This window comes from Corvus cornix, chromosome Z, assembly GCF_000738735.6.
Source record: "Corvus cornix cornix isolate S_Up_H32 chromosome Z, ASM73873v5, whole genome shotgun sequence".
Taxonomy (NCBI): Eukaryota; Metazoa; Chordata; class Aves; order Passeriformes; family Corvidae; genus Corvus; species Corvus cornix.
Window position 1 is genome coordinate 1030351 of NC_046357.1, and position 22755 is coordinate 1053105.

The 22755-nt window shown below is 45.3% G+C and overlaps 1 protein-coding gene across 4 annotated transcripts in view; it reads left to right on the top strand.

Moving 5' to 3' along the window:
- Positions 1-22755, top strand: part of MYO5B (myosin VB) — a 149134-nt gene that overhangs the window by 107518 nt on the left and 18861 nt on the right. For 2 of the 4 annotated variants that reach the window (XM_010395385.4, XM_010395387.4), the window contains exons 22-29: positions 1623-1862; positions 6679-6763; positions 8124-8272; positions 9008-9127; positions 10209-10346; positions 11893-11955; positions 17708-17959; positions 18738-18835. In XM_010395385.4, the coding sequence (XP_010393687.2) occupies positions 1623-1862; positions 6679-6763; positions 8124-8272; positions 9008-9127; positions 10209-10346; positions 11893-11955; positions 17708-17959; positions 18738-18835 (1145 nt within the window). The remainder of the gene's footprint in view (positions 1-1622; positions 1863-6678; positions 6764-8123; positions 8273-9007; positions 9128-10208; positions 10347-11892; positions 11956-17707; positions 17960-18737; positions 18836-22755) is intronic. The other 2 variants (XM_010395386.4, XM_010395388.4) reach the window with 1 other exon arrangement.

A 22755-nucleotide genomic window follows, 5' to 3' on the forward strand; every position in this document is an offset into this window, starting at 1 on the left:
TGCAGTGGGGAGCAACCCGGTAAATGCCCTGTCATGTCTCTGGTTGCTAATAAAAACCCCAAAACCATTTCTGTGCATTTTTCTTGTATTTGCATGAAAATCTCAGTTCGGTGGCGTGTAAAACCTTGTACAGAAATCTCGGGACACAAGGTTCTGCAAACACATCTCTGTGCAGAGCCCCTCTGCTCTGCAGCCAGCCTGGGACAGCTGGGGGTGTTCAGCTGCACAAGAGAAGGCTCCAGGGAGAGCTCAGAGCCCCTGGCAGGGCCTCAAGGGGCTGCAGGAGAGCTGCAGAGGGACTGGGGACAAGGCATGGAGGGACAGGACCCAGGGAATGGCTTCCCAGTGCCAGAGGGCAGGGCTGGATGGGATATTGGGAAGGAATTGCTGTCTGTGAGGGTGGGCAGGCCCTGGCCCAGGGTGCCCAGAGCAGCTGTGGCTGCCCCTGGATCCCTGGCAGTGTCCAAGGCCAGGTTGGATGGGGCTTGGAGCAGCCTGGGACAGTGGAAGGTGTCCCTGTCCATGGCAGGGGGTGGAATGGGATGAGCTTTCCTATCCCTTCCAGCTCAAATAATTTTAGGGTTCTATGAAATGCCTTTGGTCATGCAGAAATTATAATTTCCTAATATGATATGAATGCTGAATTTTGATGTTCATTAATAATTGATTACAAGGGAGTAAAGGAAGAAATATTAATGTGCCTCATTGACTTGTTTTTCCGTTTGAGATGTGTCTTAGTCTTGCTTCAGAGCACTGAGAGGCAGTGAGAAGGGGTGCTATGAGAGGTCACATAAAGAGGGGCCAAAAGGATGATCAGAGAAAACTTTAAAACCCAGACTGCATTTTAAATTTCAAAATGGTTCTTTTGGTATCAAGATTATCTACCCAAAGTCAGCAGGGCTTATGTAGTAGGCTCTTAATGAATCAGCTCTTGGTCCTTGGCCTCTGGATGTCTAATAATGATGATGTTTTATTAGTACAATGTGGAGCCCATTGAATTTGATTTGAAGCCCAAAAATCAGCTAAGCCTGCTGAATTTCCAGTTCTCAAAACTCAGGAGCAGATCTCTGCTAAGTGCTTCAAAAGTGAAAACCTGAGCAAATAACAAGATGACGGAGGTGGCACTTGACTTAAAACTGGAGTTTTGGGAGTTCCTTGTGCTTGAGGCGGCAGTTCTGCATTTTTACCCCAGGTTTCTGCAGCCATGGAAGTCAGGAATAGAGGAGTAAACTGCAAAAGGAATACTACAACCCCCCCCAAAATTGCAAACCAATTGCATCAATAAGCAATACTGTTTGGAAGCTGTAGTAGAAGTGTAGTATTTTGGTTTGGTTGCCAGTGCTACCAAGAGTTGTTTGCCTTTGCTCTGAGTGATGTCAGTATAATACCAATTTAACAAATGCTTCTGTAATCATTGCCAAAATATTATTGAGCTTTTGTCACAGTTTAGAAATAGCTTTTAGCTTTATGAGCTTCATTAGCATAGGCATGGTAACATTTGTTATTGTGGGCTTGTCACCCACCAGGCTCGAGGATTTGAGTGGTTGCTTTTGTAGTGCATCACTGCATGCATTGACATCACTTGTGCTCTTGTTTTCTTCTTTTTGGGATGCTGACTGCAGAACAAGGAGTACAAGCTTCTGAATGAGCAGCTGTCCATGCTGACATCAGCCCACTCCTCTGAGGTGGAGAAGCTGAAGAAGGAGCTGCAGCAGTACCAACAGAGCCAGCGGGGCGATGACAACCAGCTCCTCAGCCTGCAGGGAGAGATGGAGCAGCTCCGGATGGAGCTGGAGAAGGCTCATGGGGAGAGAGAGGTCATAGAGGACAGCCACGGCAAGGAGAAGGACCTGCTGAGGAAGGTACGTCTGTCAGTCTGCCTCAGGTTGTCTCCTGCAGGTGGCCATAGTGGTGAAAGCTCACTCTTTACAGCTCTGAAGGGGAGTGTCTGTTCTTTGATTATTATTTCTTTTGCTGAAGGCCCCTAGGATTTGTCTTTAGCCAGCCCATGGGGCAGCAAGGACAGGTGGACATCCCTGCAGGAGCAGAGCTGCTTTGTGTCAGGACACCCCGTCCTAATGCCTTTTGTGCTGCCAACCTCAAGGGAACACCCCAAACCCAAACACATCTGGAAATCAGGATGCTTAGTAACCATGAATATCATGGAATCACAGGGTTGCAAAGGTTGAAAAAGACCTGTAAAATCACCAAGTCCAACCACCAGCCCAGCACCACTGTGTTCAGCACTAAACTGTGTCCTCAAGTGCCACATCCATGTGGTTTTTGAACACTTACAGGGCTGATGACTCCACCACTGCCCTGAGCAGTCTAGCAGTCTGTCCCAATGCTTTACAAGCCTTTCAGTGAAAAAAGTTTCCCTAATATCCAATCTAAACCTGCCCTGGCACAACTTGAGGCTGCTAAGATCCTAAGATTCATGTATATAGCAGAGCTTCATGTATATACAGTGATTCCTCGTGGCATGTAATGCAAATTACTGGAGAGGGTTGTCACAGATGCTGCATATATTAGGAAGATGTAAATATTCCTCATCCCAGCCCGGGATGGGACACAAGGCTCAGTTTCTGCCGTGTCTGGTGTTGTAGGTACACAGAGAGTATGACCTGTGTGTGGACCAGCTTCCCTTCCTGAGGAGAGGCACTGCTCCAGTACCAGCTGCTGGTTGTTATGAGCTTTTATAGGGTTTGGACCTGGGATATACACTAAATATATTTATTTTTTTCTTCGTCCTTCATGTGAATCCATAGAATATCCTGGGTTGGAAGGGAACCGCAAGGACAATCAAGTCCAGCTCCTGAGCTTTATCTCTTGGGGTGGAAGTGGTCCAACACTGCCACCATTGTACAAGAAGGCATTCTAGTGGGAGAAAGAGACTTCAGACTATAAAGTTTGTTTTGCCAATAACAAAGATGGACCTTTTGCCCTGAATTTCTTTGCTGATCAGATTAATTCTGAGGCACACCCGTTCTCTTAACCTGAGGCACTGAGATATGAATTCAGTTTCCCTCTGCAAATGCAAGTTCCCTCTGCTGCTCAAGTTAAATCCATGATATCTCTTCTGCGCCAGAAATTGAATTGAATCTTTGACCGTGCTATTGGAAAGAATTTAGGGCTTTTCTACTCAATAAATTGCAAAGAAAAAGCTGTTTTGCAGATGTTATTCTAGAGCAGTACTTGGTGTGTGACAACCTGAGGATGAGTCACTTTTGGAAATTAAAAAAAAGAAAAAAGCCTGGAATTAGCTGTTTCTATTGTAGTGGAAGAATGTCCAGATGAGTCTCTTCTAGTGCACTTCACACAGCACCACTGCTGTGGCCAGCCTCCCCTCGAGGCTGAACCCTCAGGTGGTGGGTTTGGGTGAGAAGCTGCGGTGGGGGACTGCGGTCAGGGTGATTTACCCTGAACCGATGCCACAACTGAAATGCATTTTTGGGTGCACTTCTCAAAGAGGTGAGCAGCCTGTACACTTACTGTCTCTTGGCTGGATCAAGAGCTGCCAGGTGATCGCTTACTCCACTCCTTGCACCTGTGGTGCACACACACACACAGGGACATGTGAAACCAGTGATTTCCTTTTAAAATTATAAGATCCTGAATTATAAGATGTTCATCAGCTGGTTGCAGCACAGGCTTTTAGGGACCGAAAGGATGCTTGATTTTGAAGGTGATGCAGCTGGGGATAAACTGCGTCTCTTTGTTCTTGATTGCAAATCTCCTTTGAGCACTGAAGAAATGCTTTTAAAAAGCATGAAAACAAAGCAGAAGCTATTCGTTGTTGTAAAAGTGCCTACAGCAGAGCAAATACTGTGCATTTTACCATGAAAGTAAACAGTTTAATTATAAAACATTTCTAATGAGCAGTGCAGGCTCCCATTTCTGGCATTAGGTTTCCATTGCTCCCTTTGGTTCCTTGTCAGTGGGAAGACGAAGAGGACCTGTTTCCTTCCTAAAAACATTAATTTATCCAGAACATTTTCCAAGAAAAATTCTGGGAAGAGATTTTTGAGTTGTTCTAATATCTGCTAGAAGCTGGGGAGCGTCATGAAACTAAAGTCAGGTGAGAAGCAGTTTTCACCTTCAATATCAAGATGACACCATGGGTGTGGTTGTACTGGGACAGATTCTCAAAGACATCTCACTTCTCAGTGAGACTGGGATGAGCCTTTAATTTTTCTGCAGCTCCTGCAAATCCATGTCAGTTAAGATTTAGTTACTGGAAAAAAAGTCCTTTAATCTCTTTGTCATAGCTATTCTCTCCAAGTCCTTAATTTTAGAATAGCTCTTATTATTTAGTTTTGTGATAAAGTTTGAAACATCTGGGTAAGTACCAACAGCTCCTTCTGGTGCTTTTGGTAGCATGCAATCTTCTCACTTGGTAAGCTAGGATAATTCACAGCCTGGCCAGGAATTTTATTAGGAAAATGCTAAATGCCATTGTCCTTTCCTTACAAGACTGGGGGAGGATGGGCGGCTGATCTCATGAGCAGGTTGTTCCAGGGTAACACATAATAAGGGTTGCAGCCATCACAAGCGTTCCCTGCTCAGCATCTTCCACAGAAATCTTTCAAAGCAGGTGCTGTTGCATTTGAAGCACCTCCAAAAATCTCTTTCCTGTGGGAAGGTGGGCAAGAGGTACAAAAGGTGCCTGTGTAGGTACCAGGGATGGGTTTGTGCTGTTTGGCTGTTGTGTGACCTGCTTCCCTTGCCTCTCCCTGTGTGTAGTGGACCATTCTCATTCCCACTGGGCTTGGTTACACATAGGTTTGGAACTCTGAGCTTCTTCCTGTTCCACGTAGAAACAGAAATGCAGGAAACAAGCTCAGTGGCTCAAGAGGACATTTTAGAAATACCCGTATCCAGTCTGGATTAGAAATTTTAAAATCTGGGAATAATTGTTGTGGATTCTACTAAGTCTTTCTCTTCCAAATACACTCTCAGCACAGCTGAGAATACTCAAGATTTTTGTCAGTTTTGTTTTCCAACCATCAAAGCTTCGGGCAGAGAATTCCTTATCAGCACCCAATGAACTAATCCCATTGCCTTTAATCTTTTCCTGATGGGATAAACAAGTCCAGTTCCTTGCTGTCCCATTGCAGCACAGGTTTTCCTTCTATTCCATCACTCCTGCATCTGTTTTCCAATTTTTTAAGAATTCTTCCTGCCTTGAAGACACTAGTGCTGATCGAATAGCAGATGTGATTTATGGTGAAGGAGTGCAGTTGGTTTTGGCACAGAATATTAAAATCTTGGCTCAGTTCACAGCATTTAAAACACCAGTAGCTCTGTATGCTTAAACTTGGGGGTTTTTCACTTCCTAATTGCACATCCAGACTCCAGCCTTCTAGGAGAGGTGCAGACAGATGTAGTGCAGACAGCTGGGGTAAATGAACAGGGAGAGTAATGGGTGGGGAGGTTTTTCAGTTTGTGCATGGAATAGGACTGATTCAGTCGTGACTTACAAGAAAATATTCACTGTGCTTTTGTCCTCAGCATTAGTATGTATCTGGCAGAGGCAGTGTTTGATAAAATGCCTTAATTTGAACATGCTTGTGTGGAAGACTGAAATCTGTGCTAGGAATGCATGCCAGCTGGGCTGCCTATAAATTTAATCTAGTGGTGACAGCAAAATTATTACTCTTGGGCTTTGAAAACTCTTATTATGGTGTTTACAGTGTTGTTTATTGTTGGTGCCTTGAGATCCTTCTGCTGTGTGTAGCTGTTTCCTGAGCAGTGGCTGCAGGAAGTGAAGGAGCAGGCGTAGGGAATGACATGTGCTGGGATGATGTGCATTCTCCCACCTGACAGCAGCAGAACCATCCTGCTTAGCTGTGGCAGCGTATTTCACTTGATAATATGATGGTTGTGTGTTTTGAGATAGCGCTGTTGAATGCACCAGAATTCCTGAGGTTGAATAGTGTTCTGGGATTGGTTGCTGTCAGCATCAGTCCAGCCTTGCAGTTGTGACAAGTGAAAATAGCATTTCGCAGGACTTAGTTCCTGTTCTCGTTATTTTTTACGAGGCAATTGTTGTTGTTGATAATTGCTAAATATGCTGCTGTTGTATTGCCAGGGGCCCTGGTACGTGTCATTCCTCACTGCACCAGAGGTTCTGTAGTTGTGGGAAGCACTGAAGTGACTCATTGTACTAAATGGATTTGGTACAATAAGTTAAAAAAGCCTGACCTATTCACTCAGCTCACATTCACTGTGTCCATCTTGGCTCCTGAAGTGCTACATCTCTGGGAACAATCAGCAGATTTATTTCCCCAGCAGCTGTGACTCGGGGCTGTGACTTGACGACAGTGATGAAGGCCATGGAGATGTAAAAACAAACCTCTGATTTGATGACCTGATCACTTGCAAGAGCTTCACTCCTGCAGGTCATGGTCACCAAGTCCAGCGGTTCAGTATTTTACAAGATTCTGCTGAAAACGTTGATTTAAGGGAGAAATGCACTCAGGAAAGGGAAAGTTAGTCTCTGTTGTAGCAGTGTTTCAGCTACTGGCGTACAAAGGACAAGTGGCGAAGCACAGGGGAACAGATATTTCAAAGAGCAAAGAGTGGCTGAACAAAGCCCCCTGTCTCCTGCCAGGTGAAATTAATCCCCACAGGAGCTCTGCCCTGCAGCCGGCAGTAACTCTCTCCCTTGTTCCATAGCGTATCTCCGACCTGGAAGAAGAAAATGCTCTCCTGAAGCAGGAAAAAGAGGAGCTGAACAGGAGGATTCTCTGTCAGTCTGAAGGTAGGAAAAACGGCCTGTAGCATCGTAATGCCTCCATTAGACAAGGGCTTAATCTTCTCCCCTGAAGCTCATTTTCCGTGCCTTGAAAAGTGCTAGTCTTCCTGTGACCCTTTCCTACTGGCTTTTGTCACTATTTTGTTGTGCAAGTCGCCCTGTACATGCTATCCTATTGGTGGGTGATATGCCAGAGGCCAGTTTAATTGGTGAAATACAGAATAAAGTACCTAGAAAGGCCTTTTAGTCCAGTTATATTAGAGCATTTCTTGCAGGTGGTGTGGGAGGCAGTGAAGCTGTTGGAGTAGGGAATAGCAGTGTCCCAAGAATGATGAATAAAGGATCCAAGGGGCATTACAATTCACATTATTGAGCTGTGACAAAGGATTTCTCTAGTGTGACACGAGTCTGTGAGTGCTTTTTAAATGCAGAGACTTAGCTGACAAGTCATACATAGGGGAAGCAACCTGGGAAAATCCCATTTCACAAAAGGGACTCTCATGCATGTATTGAGCTTTTCTATTTTTTGTCATCCTTTTCAGCTTTAATTTTGTAGCAGGATTTACAGAGATCATCATGCTGTGGATGTAACTGTCACTGCTCCATGGTACTTGTGAAGTGCCGTTTGGTCTCACCAAAATAAAGGAATGAAGATAACATGTTAAGAAGAAACTTGCTGCAAATATTTATTCATCCCTTACAGGATGCTTTTGGAGCATCTAAGATGGGAGAAAGCAAGTAGAGGGGGTTGGTTTGTTGTTCACCCGTTTAAAACAACACATGGGCTATATTTGCCTGGTTCCTCAGGAACAGGAGGGACCAGGTTTGCTTCCAGGAAGGAGTTTTTAACAAGTAACTGAATTTATTTGGATATAAAATTCTCTGAACTCCCACAGTCTTGCCATGGTAAATGGCTGATGATGACATGAACAAGAGCTACTGTTGTTGATTTGCTCCTGTACCAAAGCTGCTGGTGGCAGGCAGAAAGGAAAGTTTTAAATGCTGCAAGTACCACTTTTTCAACATTAATGTATTTCTGTACTGTGCTGGTCTTTTCTTAAGTGGGTTTATGGCTGGCCCATGGGAGCTGGAGCTGCTACAGTTGAATGATGGTTTGTAGGTGTTGGAGCCTTCTCTTTAACTCAAGGCAAAGGACTGCTCTGCAAGCAGAAGAGCTCAAGCTGTTTCCAATGTTGAGGAGACAAATAGAGATTGTAATATTCTCTAAATATTAGTGAATGCTTACATGCATTTTAAAGGCTCTTGGAAGAGAGTATTTTGTTCATTAGTTGTTGTTGCACATGTTTACAAGAAACTTGTTTCTGAGCTAAAGTTCATAATTTCTTTTTTTCTTCCTATTTTAAAGATGAATTTGCACGAAACACGGTTGAGGAAAATATCCAGATGAAGAAAGAGCTGGAAGAGGAGAGATCTCGTTATCAGAACCTGGTAAAAGAGTATTCAAATTTGGAGCAGAGATATGACAACTTGAGGGATGAAATGACAATTATAAAGGTAATGAAAGTGGAATTACCCCTGTTTCCCTGATGTTGGTGCCTGGATAACATGGCTCACTCAAACTCAAAACACTTAATAGAACTGCCATTACTGGGCAGTTTGTGCTTGGTATTTCTAAGAATACCTTTCTGCACTGGAGCCAGACCATTTGTGTGCCTTGAGAAAGGGGTTTGGTCTTCCATGCTTCTCTGTGAAAGGCTTAGAGATGTCTGTGATTCTCAGCAAAAACTGGATCACGCTTGTTCTTGTTTTGCTTTTGTGTCAGTGACGCTCATGTGTAGGTGTTGGGTTAAAAAAACAAACCAAAAAAACCTCCGGCAATATGACTTCAGAATTTCCAAACTCGGAGTCTTTAGGTTCAGCATTGCTAAAGTGTTAGAAAAAGTGTTGAAAATCAGAGTGCTGCTGGATTTGGTGGAAGGTTGAGTGTTTAAACCTGGCGGGTGCTGTCAGCAGCACAACCTTGAGCTCAGATTTGCATGTTTACACTTACCAGGCATCTGGTGTCATGAAGAGCCTTTAATTCATGCAGAATTTTTAAACTGAGCTTCTATGTAACTTTTGCAGTTTGTGTTAATGTGAATTTTAGGGTTAGGGCATAAAAACCTAGAAAACGTAGTTCTCTATAAGGTAACTTTAGTATACAGTCGCATATTTGCTCTAAATAAGCAACACTTCAAGAGGAATCCTTTAACACCAGGTGCTTTATGTGTCTGCATCATTTCTTGGCAGCAAGCACCGGGGCACAGGAGAAACCCATCCAACCAGAGCAGCTTGGAGTCTGATTCCAACAACCCATCCATCTGCACCTCTGAGATCGGGGACACCGAGGATGTGATACAGCAGGTGGAGGTACAGTCAGTCAGGAGGGAGAGCAGGGGAGCCCAGCTCTGGGGGTGATGGGTGTGGGGTTTGGAGCACAGCGGGGCAGTGCAGGTCAGGCAATAAGGTGCGATGGATAAAATTGATTCCATGCTGTAGAAGTGCGTGGTTAATTGTGTGAGAGGGACTGCAGGGTTATGGTGCTCTGCAAACTCTGCTTGTTTGCAGCATCAGAGCTCTGAAAATAACAAAGTGCTGTCTTTGGGCCATACCAGCTTAAAGACTGATGAAAATTCATCACAGCAGTTACACCCAGCACTGATGGATCATGACTGTATCATGATCCTTCTCCGCAAGGACACCAGAATTCATTGCCCTCTTGCCCCAAGCATTTTCATTCCCATGCATCTTCACGGATGCTTTGCTGGCCAGCACAGCCCCTGTAATCAAATCAACAGTCTCCTAATGCAGAAAAGAGCAGCATAAATTATTCCTCGGCTATCAAGAATCCTGTGGAAAAGGGAAATGTGTTTTTTACTCACATCTGATAGAACAGGCTGCTTTTTAAGCTCCACTTTTTTGACATGAGAGCGCTTGTGGGTGATGAATGTCCCTAGGGTCTGCCACCCCCTGGCAGGACCTTATTTTGTGTACCAATACCATTCCTGCAGAAGCCCCCACTTCCCTTTGCTGGCTGCTGTGTTATGCTGCTTTAGTATTTCTGAACTGCTCTGAAAACGTTTTCTCAAGTCAAAAGAATCAGTATTGACCATGCTCTGGTATAAAGTATTCCAGGTGAAGGCAGCTAAAACCCCCCAACAAATAAATACTTGACTAAAAGGGACCCAGTAGGGCATTTCTGATGTTCTTAGCCCCCATCAGCCCAGTTACCTATTGGGCTGTTAAGCATTTAGGGATTTATTAAAACAAGTCAGCTGTTTTACTGACAGTAAAAACAGGTGTTTAAAATGTGGATTTGGAAGTAAATGTGTTTCTTAGGATGTCCTGTTCCTGACTGTGGCTGATGTACAGTCAGGGTGCATCTGGCACTGTACATGGTTATAAAACCTGACACTGAGGTCTTTTTTTTCTCTCTCCTGTTCTTCTCCAGGAGGTTGGGATGGAGAAAGCAGCCATGGACATGACCCTCTTCCTAAAGCTACAGAAGCGAGTGAGGGAGCTTGAGCTGGAGAGAAAGAAACTGCAAACCCAGCTGGAGAAAAAGGAGCAAGAGAGACAGAAATCACAGGCAAGAGGCATCTTTTCATGGACACTAATATTTCATATTTGTAACTGGCTTTCCTTGATTGCCTGAGGCCACATGATGTAGGAATTTAGCTTTGAGAGTGGCAGGTTCAACATAAGAGGCTACAAATGGCATCTGGAAAGTGGAGATAAACTTTTTTTTTTTGTCAGCTAAGGACAGCTGAACAGAACTGCTTTATTTGTTTGTTTAAACAAACTGGTTATAAGGTATTTAGGGCAGTATCTTAGCATCTTCAAATCAATGAAGTGTAGAATCAGTTCTGGCACACATTATTTCACCAGCACTGACCCTGTGTCTCACATGTGGCACCCTCCATGTCCAGCAACCCTCCATTTTGGATGATTTGTGTTATTCAAGCATTTCTTTGCTGTCCTGGCTTCCCGCCATCCAGCAGTGTGTGGCATGAGCTAAAAAGCCCTTCACACACAGGTCAGTCAGGCTGGTGTCCTCAGTTTGGTTGTATTATCATCATCTGTGTGTTTTTGGTTGGGTTTTTTTCCTCTGTAATGATCATAGAGGAATACAGGTTAAAAGTAGTATAGTAAAGCAGAAGTATCAGGATAGCTGTTAGAAGAATGGGTTCTTCATTTCTGTTGCAAGGCAGGGATATTCTTTTGCTGTATTCTTCCTTCCTTGTGAAAACAAACTGAAAACAAACTTCCTACAGTTTGGGTTGCTTGCTTGAAAGCAATTTAAAAACATGTATATTAAAAAAATTAAGGTTACTGACAGCCCAGTGGTAACTTAGGGGACAGGAGTCCATAAGTCTGAAAATACAGCTCTCTAGGTTGTGGTGAGCTGACTGCTGGGATGGGGGGTTGGTTTTAATAGCAGATCTCTTGTATGTGTTTTCCCTTCCATCTGTAGCCGAGGCTCTGTGGCTTGTCAGAGGCCACAGTGTGCTGTGAAACAGCAGTGCTGCGTGCTTGGTGTCCTGAAGCACTGAAGACACTCTTTTACAAATTGTTGGGCAAATGCCATCCCTCTCGGCAACATATTTGAAATTCCTGGGACTTATGTTGCTTTGTTTGGGAATTATTTTTGTTATTACTCTGCAGTGTGAGATCAAGTGTGCCTTGGAACAAATGCAGTAAGAGACTCAACAAAATCATCAACAGTAGTTATTTACTTGCTTCACTAGATATTCTTATCGATCACCCCTAACAATTTACAGGAAACACATGAAACAGGAAACTTCCCCAGCCTCTCATTCCTGCTGCAGGAGGATTAAAAACCTCTTTTCCAACTGCTGTGTTGAAGACTGTTCCCTTAATAACTGTCATTTTTTGAAAGCTGCAGCGAGGCACAGTTGTCAGGATATTAATGAGAGATTAAACCATTTTCTCCTGGAGTGTCCTCTGCCCCACTGGTGTTGCTGGGATGCTGTCTGATGGCAATTAATGACATTATTATAGCTGAGCTGGCCAGCAGGGCTGGCTGCTGATGGAGACGTGCCCAGCTACCTTGTGCTGTGTGCTGGTTCCTCTGCCTGCCCCTAAATACAAATTTACTTCTTTAATCTGCACAGGTAATTGAAACCAAGACTCAAGTGACTCCGGAACATGAAGATTTTGCGTACAACAGCCTGAAGGTGAGTGAGAGGCTCCTACTTAGTGCTGTAACCTATTGCATGACTCCAGCAGCCCAAACAAACTGTGTGAAACCTGCTGTAACCTCTGTTAGAGAGGGCAGTTGGAAAACTGTAGCTCTCCATCAGCTCCTGGGCCTGGGGTGGGCTCACAGATGTTTCTCTCTGGGGCACCATCTGTTCTTTGCTGTCTGCCTGTCTCTGAGTTACCCCTGGAGGTAACAAACCCACTCATGGTGGAGGAGGCTTTTTCCACAGCAGGTATTCCCGCTGGGACTTCGTTGGGACACTCAGGTCTCAGCAGGTGGCTTTGCAGTAGGTGTAAATTCTTCCAGCTGTTTCTTGTTCCAGGCTCCAGCTCTGCTTCTTACCCACTTTCCATGCCTTCCCAAAGTGCCACTCAGGTCAAACCCAGATAAATCTGTGGTGTGAATTGCAGTAATAGCCTCCATCTCCCAGCAGAACTGCTGGCTGACCACAGTCATCCTGTGTCTTCCCAGCTATTGCCCTACCCTAGAATTCTTCTTGTTCCCAAGCTATAAATCCTGAGTTTCTGTTGCCACAGAGCAACTGAAGCCCCCTGGGCTCCTATTGCAGCTTCTGTGGGTTCTATCCCCCTGCTCTAACTGTATTCAAACACCTCTGGCCTTGACTGTTTTGGACCAATTCTTATGTCCTGCCTATCCTCAGAAAACCAATTCCTAGGATAGGGTTACTAGGGGAAAGTTTTTTTTACTGTTTGTTTTTTCAGTGCAGACCTACCTTTCCATCTTCCTTCTCTCTCTATCCCCTTAACAAATATTGCAGTGCAACTGAGAAGTCCAGAAGAACATATGTTATCCAGAATAACATGATGCTAAACCATCTGTCAGTAGTAATACCAATATTTGCTTCTGCATCATCTCCTCAGAAGGATGCAAAAAAAAAAAAAAAAAAAAGCAGAAATTAGAGATGGAAAGGATGTCCAACCCTCACTAAGCCCTTATCTCTAGCAGTAGATTTTTATGGCACTTAATCCATCCAATTTCTATTTTCCTAGCATGATAGTGGTGTAGCTCTGGCTACATGTGCTGTTTGTGATGGAGGGAAACCCCCCTGAGTTTCCTTAGTACCTCTGCACAGCCCCTTGGAGAAGAGGCATGGCAAGGTCACTGCCCAAGTGTCTTCCAGCTGGTTGAACATACCTGTGCAAGGTTTAAGTCTCTTGGCCTTGTAAAGCAAAGTGGAGTTGCAATTTGGAAGGGGAAAACCCAACAGATGAGAACCACCACCTCCTTAAATGGCATCTGGAGTTTTGACTTCTGTGTGAGTTCACAAACTCTGTTTTCTTCAAGGTTTAACCCTGGAAGTTGAGAGTGGAAACACTAATTTTGGGTTTTCCTACTTTTTACATACTAACATACTAGCATCCATAGTTCTATATATCTAACAAGCTTTAAAATACCATTTAACGTTAATACCATTTCACAAGAATAGGAGGCATGTGTTGCTAAAAATGCAGGGTTCTTTAACTTTTAGACTAAAACAGGTGGAAAATGAACCTGCAGGGATTTCACATTCCCTATAGGAGTGCTTTCCTGAGAGGGGCCACTGAAAAAGGGAGACAAATACACCTCCCTGCTGTTTTCCTGACATCTGAACATAGGACACAGCCTGAAGTCTCTGTCTGTAACAAAAGAGTGACTTACTACTGATTTTGAGGGCTTCTTTTCCCTCCTTCCCCCTTCACAGCTGCTTCATGGCTATGACAGAGCTCCTCCTCTCTGCTCTCTATTTCTCCTGCTAATTTATATCTCAAATATTTGTACTATCTCTGACTCCTTTAAGAGTTTCTTGTGAATATGTTTACTTTTCATTTTTACCAGCTTAAAAAGACTTTATCTTGGGGAAATAGGCTGAGATGCCTAAAAGCTCACACACAGGAAAGTCTTGCTGTAGATGCTCTTGAATGGCCTGTGAGGTACCAGTTAGTCAGCCATGGACAGGGACACCTTCCACTGGACCAGGTTGCTCCAATCCAGCCTTGGAAACTTCCTGGGATGGGGCAGCCACAGCTTCTCTGGGCACCCTGTGCCAAGGCCTCACCACCCTCACAGCCAGGAATTTTTTCCTCATATCTGGTCTAAACCTTCTCTCTTTCAATTTGGACAAGATGAGCTTTAAGGTCCCTTCCAACTCAAACTATTCTGTTGTTGTAAGATTCCGTACTTTAGTGTCCCATTCAGACATTTTTGGCACTCACAGCCCCTCCAGCAGGACAATACAAGGCATGGGGTGCTACTGGGTGGCCGCGCATGTTTGGTTTCTGCAACCAGCACATAGTCTGATACTTCACAGGTGTCTGCTGTCCTCCAGCTTGCTGTCTTGGTGTAATTAATACTATAATAATTACTGTCATGACACCCATGTCGGCAGGGATTTGCCTTTGGAATTAGCATCTGGTGGGGAGCCTGTTTTCGGTGCAGATTCTAATGGAGGGAAAGAGAGAGGCACAGTGCTCCCTTAGAGAGGCTCATCTGGATAAAGGGTTGGTTGTTTAGTTTTGTAAGGCTGAAAATAAATGTGTGAAACTTGAGCTAACACTGATAAATTTACAGGCAGAAGTTACCTGTCCTTTGTAATGGATAAATACATTTCTCAGAAGATGCTGTCCCAAAATATGCCCAGACAGATGTTTGGTTAATCATTATCCAGGAATGCAAAACAGGGAGCTATGTCCTTGAAACATGCCAGTGAAAAATGTGTTTTCCTTGTTTTTTCAAGTTTGGAAAGTGGCAGTGGGAATGAAAGCACCAAGGTGCCTTTGCTCTGACTGTGTTTTTGAGCAACCTGTTCTAGTGGGAGCTGAGTCTGCAGCTGGACTAATGGCCTTTAAAGGTCCTTCCCAACTCAAACATTCTAGGATTCCAAGCAGCAGCATGATGCATAATTCAGTTTCTCACTCATTGCATAGCTGGGATGTTTGTTCCATCCCTTACACTTGGCAGCTCATCATAAAATGAGCTGCATGGAGGATTTGATTTTCTTTTCCTGCAAAGTACCAGAGACAGAAGAGCAGGGGCAAAATCCTGGCATGGCAGTGCTAACCTCTGGCTTAGGCAGGCTCACACTTCCCCCAGCCCTGCTCTGTAAGCCCTTTGCTAAGGAGTGAAGCTATTTCCATCACCCTTAGTGCTTGGGTACTCCTGTCAGAGGTCTTTAACACTGCATATGTTGGGACAAGTGTGAGTTCAAGTTCAGTTGTTACATTCTGACTGCAAAGTTTTTTTTTTGTCAAATTTTTTTGTCAAGTATTCGTCAAATGTATCAGCATGACTGGACTATGCTGAAGAAAGAGCATTTTGCCAGTAGAAATCTCTTTCCACATCCATAGCATTTTATTTTAGCTTCTGATCTTCCATGGCAAGTGCTGGTGCAAAAAGGGCGTATGAGGTGGGGACAGTAGGTGTTTTAACACTGCTCCATGAAATCCACAAAGAAAGGAGTAGGGAATAAATTTAAATGTAAACTTTGGAAGGAGTGCAGGGTAGGGCCTCTTGGTTATTGTTTATTGTGTTCTTTCCTGGTCTTCCTGGCTTTGTTTCTAACCAGAGCAGAGCTTGAAATGACCAGTCCTTGGAGTTAGCAGTGTGGCTGACCCATTGTAAAAAAAAGAGAGGGAGAGAGGGATAGAAAGAGAAGGAGTAGGAAGGTAAAGAAAAAGGAAGGCAGAGGTCTTACCCAGCAAATAACAAAACCCACAGGAGAGTTATTTTGGTATAAAAGCAAGCAAGTAGTTGCTTTCATGATCAGTGAGGAGTGAGGTGAGGCTTTCTCCATGTAGCAGGAAGAGTTAAACCCAGTTTGATACCAATTCCCACCACTCACACACTTTCAACTCCTGCTTTAAACACCAAAAAGCCCATGTCTCATGTATTCCCTCTGCTGTGGTTAATGTGGAGGAATTGATGGATCTAAGGCATTTGTTATTGTTTTTTAGGTTTTTCCATGGCGGATGGTATAAAGTACCTGAATATGCCCCATTACTGATGTTGTTTGCTCAGCTTGGAGCATGCTGTCCAGATGCCACATCAGCTATTCTGTTCACACCTCTGCTGTGATAAGCCATGCTATTTATAATTTGTAAGGATTTATAATTACAACACCCGTTTCCTATGGAAACAGGGTTTACACAGCTGTGCTAGCTACACTGTGTAGATTGTATAAATTGCCCCCATCCCCCCCAGCCATTTTTGGATTCATTAGCTTGACTCAGCCCAAGCTGATAATGAAGAGCTATCCCAGAGATAAGAGGGGTTGTGAAAGGAAGCTGTGGAAAGGCTCAGTAAGCAGTGGGGAGATGAGACATAAGGGTGACAGTGGAATAATCTTGTGCTCTTGTAGACACCGGAGAATCCACATGGATGGGGGTTGGTCCCTAGGAAAGAGCTGACCCCACATCAGACAGCAAACTTTGTCAGCTCACGTGCAGGGATGTTGGTTTGTGCCATGTTGGACAAGGGTCCTGTTGGGGTTTGGCATTGCCTGAGAGGTCGGAGGGGGTGGGGACAGGAGGGAACAGTCCTGGGTGCCACCATGAAGCAGCCAGAGGTGGAGGATCAGTGCAAAGGGAAGGTGGGTTGTTGGGATTCTGGCTGTGAACAGGACCCCAGGAGTCTGGCTCCCACCCAGTGTGTGACCCACAGCAAGGACTGATGGATTTAAGCTTGAAGAGGGTAGATTTAGATGGGATATTGGGAAGAAGTTCTTGGCTGTGAGGATGATGAAGCTCTGGTACAGGTTTCCCAGAAAAACTGCCTCTGGATCCCTGGCAGTGTTCCAGGCCAGGTTGGATGGGGCTTGGAACAGCCTGGGATAGTGGACGGTGTCCCTGCCATGGCAGAGGTGTGGAGCAGGATGAGCTTTCCATGATTCTGTGATTGCACCGTGTGCAGGAGCAAAGCTGCTCTTGACCCAGCAAGGATGCACCAGGTGGGTTTTGGGTGGTGGGAAAGAGCTGCCAAATGTTGTGCTGCCACCTGCAAACAAAGCTTTGTGGTGACAGACTAAAATAAAGGCTGTCTTAGCTGCCAGAGTTCTATTCCTCTGTCTTATGTTGCTGTGCAAAAACGAATAAGCCCTTCAGTTGTCTCAGCAAACACATTGTTACTCAGGAGAATCAGTTGGCATCAAACTTGCACAGTGTTGGCTCTGCCTGTCAAACAGCAGTGGCTGAGGAGACATCAGGGTGAGACATCAGGAAATCGTCCAGCTATAAACACTGCACTGGGGTGGGGGAATTACAAAGTGTATGAGAAAAGAAGAGGGAATTCACAGACCCGTAACTCACCTAAGGGATGCCTGCCATGATGATGGTTTGTGCAAATCAGCATCTTCCAGCTTATCTAATGAATATGAAAGGTGAGCTGAATGTTGTGGGGGTTGTGTGATTTATTGATTCGGAAGGAAAAGAGGTGGAGGAGAAAACAACATGCTTAGCTTCTTTAACAGCCTGATTTTGTGTTTAGAAATAGTGTCAAGAAATAAAAAATACTGTGGGTCACCCTGTAATGTTGTTAGTAAATAGCAACGGGCTGCTGACTAAAGCAAAAGCCTTCCCTGAACCACAGATAGCTGGGCTGGCAGCAAACCCCAGATCCTGGCTTGCATTGATCTGTAATCATCGATAATTGAGTCCCCCTAGAGGCATCTCAGAACGGGATGAGGCACCACAGGGCAGTTTATCTAAACTGCTTAATGGCTCCATGTTTTCCAGAGGCAAGAGCTGGAGTCAGAGAACAAGAAGCTGAAAAATGAGCTCAATGAGCTGAGGAAGGCCATTGCAGACCATGCCACCCAGAACAACTCCTCCAACGACATGCAGGACAGCTACAATCTGCTTCTGAACCAGCTGAAATCGGCCAACGAGGAGCTGGAGGTGCGCAAGGAGGAGGTGCTCATCCTCAGGTCGCAGATTATGAAGGCAGCCCAGCAGAAGGACATGGGGAAAAACATGGTAAAGGAGAGGGTAATGGATTTTCTTTTCCTTCTTCTCGTCTGTTGGTGGAGATTTACTGGCTGCCTGAGTGATGCCATTTCTGCCCTGGTGGGCAGGATGGCACAGAGAGGTTATGGAGGGTTGTGCAGGGATACAGGAGGTCCTGCCCAGGGATGAGATGTAGTCCATGGCATTTCAGACAGCCCAGGACTACCTGTGCCATGGTACCACTGTAGGGTGCTTGCCCCCATACCTGATGAGGGTAAGCCAGCCCACACCAACCCTGCACCAATGTGCGTGGTTCAGCATGTTCCTGGTGATGGTTTGCAACAATAATCTTTTTCTGCAAGGAAATGGGGTGGGGAAAAGAATTTCTAGACCAGATTCTGCTCGGGCTGGTGTAGCTGTAATGTGTTTCTTCTGACATGTAGGCAAGAAGGGAGCCTGTCTCTCAAACAGCTGTGATGGAATTTATATTTAGAGCACATTCCAATGGAAAGGCACATTTTCCAGAAACATAATCTTTATTGATTTGCTCTCTTACCATTCCTCAAGGTTTTGGTATGTTTTGTATTTCAGACCAAGCCAAGCACCGTGCTTATCCTCTTCTCAAGCTCACTGCATCCTTCTTCCATCCCTTATCTTTCCTGCTGCATGTGTGTGGATTCATAGAAACTCAATAGTCTGGTGGATGCCCTGGGGATGCTTTTAATAGAATGGTTGGGCATTGTTTGGTGTCAGGAACTTTTAAAGCTAGGCAGAGTTTTAAAGCAGGATGTCACATTGCTGTTTTGCATGTTGACTTCAGGAGAGCATCTCCCCCAATGCCAGCTGGCCCAACAGTGACCGGCACGTTGACCAGGAGGATGCGATCGAAGCCTACCAGGGCATGTGTGAGACCAACCGGTAAGTGTGGCACAGACCTCTCCAGCACCGGGGGGATTCTGTGTGAGAAATGGATCCACACCAAAATCAACATGTTTTAGAGAATTAGCAGCCTCTGATGGACTTAAGGGTGGGCCATGAAGGTGAAACCTTCATGTGTGCTAAAGATGTGTGCTAAAAAGACACACATCTTACGGAATCATAGAATCCTGGAATGGTTTGGGTTGAAAGAGACCTTTAAGATCATCTAGTTCCAGCCCGATACTGAGCAGGTGGAAGAGCAAACCTGAAAGTGAGCAAAACTGGGTTTTGGCTTTGCTTCCAGTATGTAAATAGCAGCGAGGCTAAGATTTGGGATGTATTTGAGACATTTATTTCAGGTATCTCATACCGTGCTGGGAAGATGCCACAGTTCCCTTCCTGTTTTCCCAGAGGCAAAAGCCCGCTGTGGTTAACGGAGTTAACAAACATGCTGTATTCCCTGGAAACACTCACATTATTGGTTTTCTTGCACCCAAACTGAGTGCCAGGAACAACTGTTTGGTTGCAGGTTTACCTCAGTGAGGATTAATACTGTGAACACGTGTCTGTCCTGCCAGTAACAATGGGCTGATAATTGCCAAGCATTAAATCAGTCCTTGCAGCTGTCCAGGAGGACATCAAATAATAAAGCAGCATCTTGCAAGAAGAAAAAAATTACATGGATTAAACAGCAAGATAATATGAAAAGTAAATTTTTATTTTACTTCAAGGAAATCAAATGTTTATCTTTTTTATTCTTCTCTTGACAAATACAGATGTTTGAGGCTTTTTTTTCCCTAAATAATTTCCCTTCAGCAAGGAAAAAGACCCAGCCATTGTGGATTAATGGCTTTTAATAACATCGTATAGTTTGCTGCTTTGTGGAGTGGTTGCAGAAGGTTGTTAACAGTCCAGGCTGGGACCTGACTTAATGAGGATTTTATTCACACCTGTATGAATATGAGGAAAGGCCCATTTAAGTGGAGCTCAAAACCCTGATGGCTGGACTGAGGCTCTGCCCAGGCTGTTCAGCCAGCTTTCACCAGGTCTGGGGGCCTGGTGGAAAGGGGGCTGTTGGGGTCAAGGACTCTTCTGACATTGGTTTCTCACTTGGGCATCATGTCTGGCTGGATCAGGACTGGTCTTTGTGGTCTTTTTCAATTTTCCATTGAGTATTTGCTTTCCTGAAGTGGACTTGCTGATGAAATTTCTGCCCCTCCTGCAGTAGAGGGGATGAGATTAATCTGCACATCACATTCTTGTCAGTAAATCAGTGGGCTCAGTGTGCTTCCTGCAGCAAGATGTGGGCTTTGGTCACTTAATGCATTCTGTGAATTTTCTCTTCTTTCCTTCTTTTTCTTTCTTTCCAACATTCCCCTGGAGGTGTGGGTGTTCACATGAGATGTGAAATCCCATTGTTGGGCACAGCTTTAATTACTCCCTAAATTTTCCAGCATGCATGTGTAAGGGTGGTTAGTTTGTGTTCAGGGGTTGGTGAAGGAGTCAAAATAAGAGTTGCTGCTTTCACAGGACATGAAATGTCTGTGTGAACATGACATGAACCATGTCTGACCAGGTGGTATCACAGGTCCCCCGTATTAAGTGGTGTCTGGCCATACTGGTGCACATGTTGACCTCTGTAGCCTGCCAGGAGGCTCTAGTCCTCCTTCAGACATTCTGGTTTCCACACTTGACTTCTGCAGAGATAATTGAATCATAACATCATTTAGGTTCAAAAGGATGTCTTGAGGTCCGGCTCTTCCCCCAGCACTGCCAAGTACAGCCTAAACCATGTGCCACATCCACGTGGATTTTAAATCCCTCCAGGGCCTATAGTTTTCCAGGATCTAATTTTCCACAAGAGTACAAATCTCTCTCCTTGCAATTGCATGGGTGAGCTGCAATTTTAAGAAGTTCATGTGATCTGGCCTTGGTGGTTTTTGGCCTCTTAAGTTTTGGGAGGGGAAATCTGAAGTCTCCAGGCTCAGTTCTTTATTCTCTCATCTCCCTCTCATGTGAAGCTTGGCTGGAGCTTGGCTCTTGAAATACAGCAGCAGCAGCTCTATATGCTCTCACCCTGATTTTCTGCAGTGATTTATCCAATGGCTTGTTAAGCACCACCAGTCTCCCCGTTACAGGGTGCAGTTGTCTGTGTATTGGGTTGGTTTATAAGCTGTAGGCTGGTGTTGATGGCAATAAAACAGAGGAAGACAAATGCTTGGGGAGCCTGGATTATTGTGTTTGTGGACATAAATTAACATTCCCTCCCCCAGCACAAATTTGCATTTGTACTTACACAGTTCTGTACCCAAAGGTGTCAGCATGAGAAACAGAAACGCCTTCCCTTTCTAATCTTGATCAATAAATATTGCAATGGGAAGCTTCTCTGATGGGGTGGCAAGTTCTGAAGTGGGATTTATAGGCAAGAGCCACTTCTTCTCTCACCTCCTCTGCAAGAAGCACTCCCATTTCTCTTTCACAGAATCACAGAATGGTTTGAGTTGGAAGGGACCTTAAAGACCCATCTTGTTCCAGCTGTCACCTTCCACTATCCCAGGTTGCTCCAAGCCCCATCCAGCCTGGCCTTGGACACTGCCAGGGATCCAGGGGCAGCCACAGCTGCTCTGGGCACCCTGGGCCAGGGCCTGCCCACCCTCCCAGACAGCAATTCCTTCCCAATATCCCATCCAGCCCTGCCCTCTGGCACTGGGAAGCCATTCCCTGGGTCCTGTCCCTCCATGCCTTGGCCCCAGTCCCTCTGCAGCTCTCCTGGAGCCCCTTTAGGCCCTGCCAGGGGCTCTGAGCTCTCCCTGGAGCCTTCTCTTGTGCAGCTGAACACCCCCAGCTGTCCCAGGCTGGCTGCAGAGCAGAGGGGCTCCAGCCCTGGAGCATCTCGGTGGCCTCCTCTGGACCGGCTGCAGCAGCTCCAGGTCCTTGTGCTGTTGTTCCCCAGGGCTGGGGCAGCTCTGCAGGTGGGGTCTCCCCTGAGCGGGGCAGAGGGGCAGAATCCCCCTGCCCTGCTGCCCACGCTGGGGATCAGCCCAGGGCACGGGGGGTTCAGGTCCAGCTCTCCCCCACAGCACCCCCAGGTCCTTCTCCCAGGGCTGCTCCAGCTGCTCATCCCAGCCTGGATTGATTCTGAGCATTGCCCGGACCCAGGTGCAGCTCTAGCACTTGGCCTTGTTAAACCTCAGAGGTTCCCTTGGGCCACTGCTTGGACTTGTCCAGCTCCCTCCGGATGGCTCTGTCCTTCAGGGGTGTCAGCTGCTCTTTGCCCCCTGGTCTGTGGTGCTTCTTGACCAGGTGGATGCTCTTCCACTGGCCCAGGCTGACTGATGTGGTAAAACCTCGCTCTGCCCAGGAGTCACTCCTAGCTCCAAGTCATCACATCTTAGCTATTTAGGCTGAGCACAGAGCATGGCTTTATTTTGGTGGGAGATCAACCTTTTGTTCTTCTATGTCTCCATGTGTTTAGAAGCAGCACTTCTAAATATGGCAGGAGGAACTCTGCCACATGCTGCTAAACCTGCCCATGTAGCAATTCTCTCTCCACAAAGCCCTTTGATTCCAGGTCAAGGGCAAGTTTGAACTGAAAGCAGCCCTTTCTTTATAAATACATTAAACTCTGCTTTTTTGTTTCTTTTTTCCTTTAAAAAAAAATTCTGCTGAATTTCTGCTGCTAAGAGAGGAATCATCGAGTTAGTTCCTACCTCATTTTCTTCTTCAGTAACTGAATCTAAAGCTAAGTAGGCTTTTTATTCCCTGTTTCAATTCTTGGGATCATTCTTTCAAGCCTGTTTGATCTTGGTGGAAATGCAGAGCCAGTGAGAGACCAGGTGATGATGTTAGAGATAATAACCTGGCAGCTCAAAGTAAATCAGGCTGTGTCTTTGAAATTAGCTTCCGTGATAGCTTCCCAG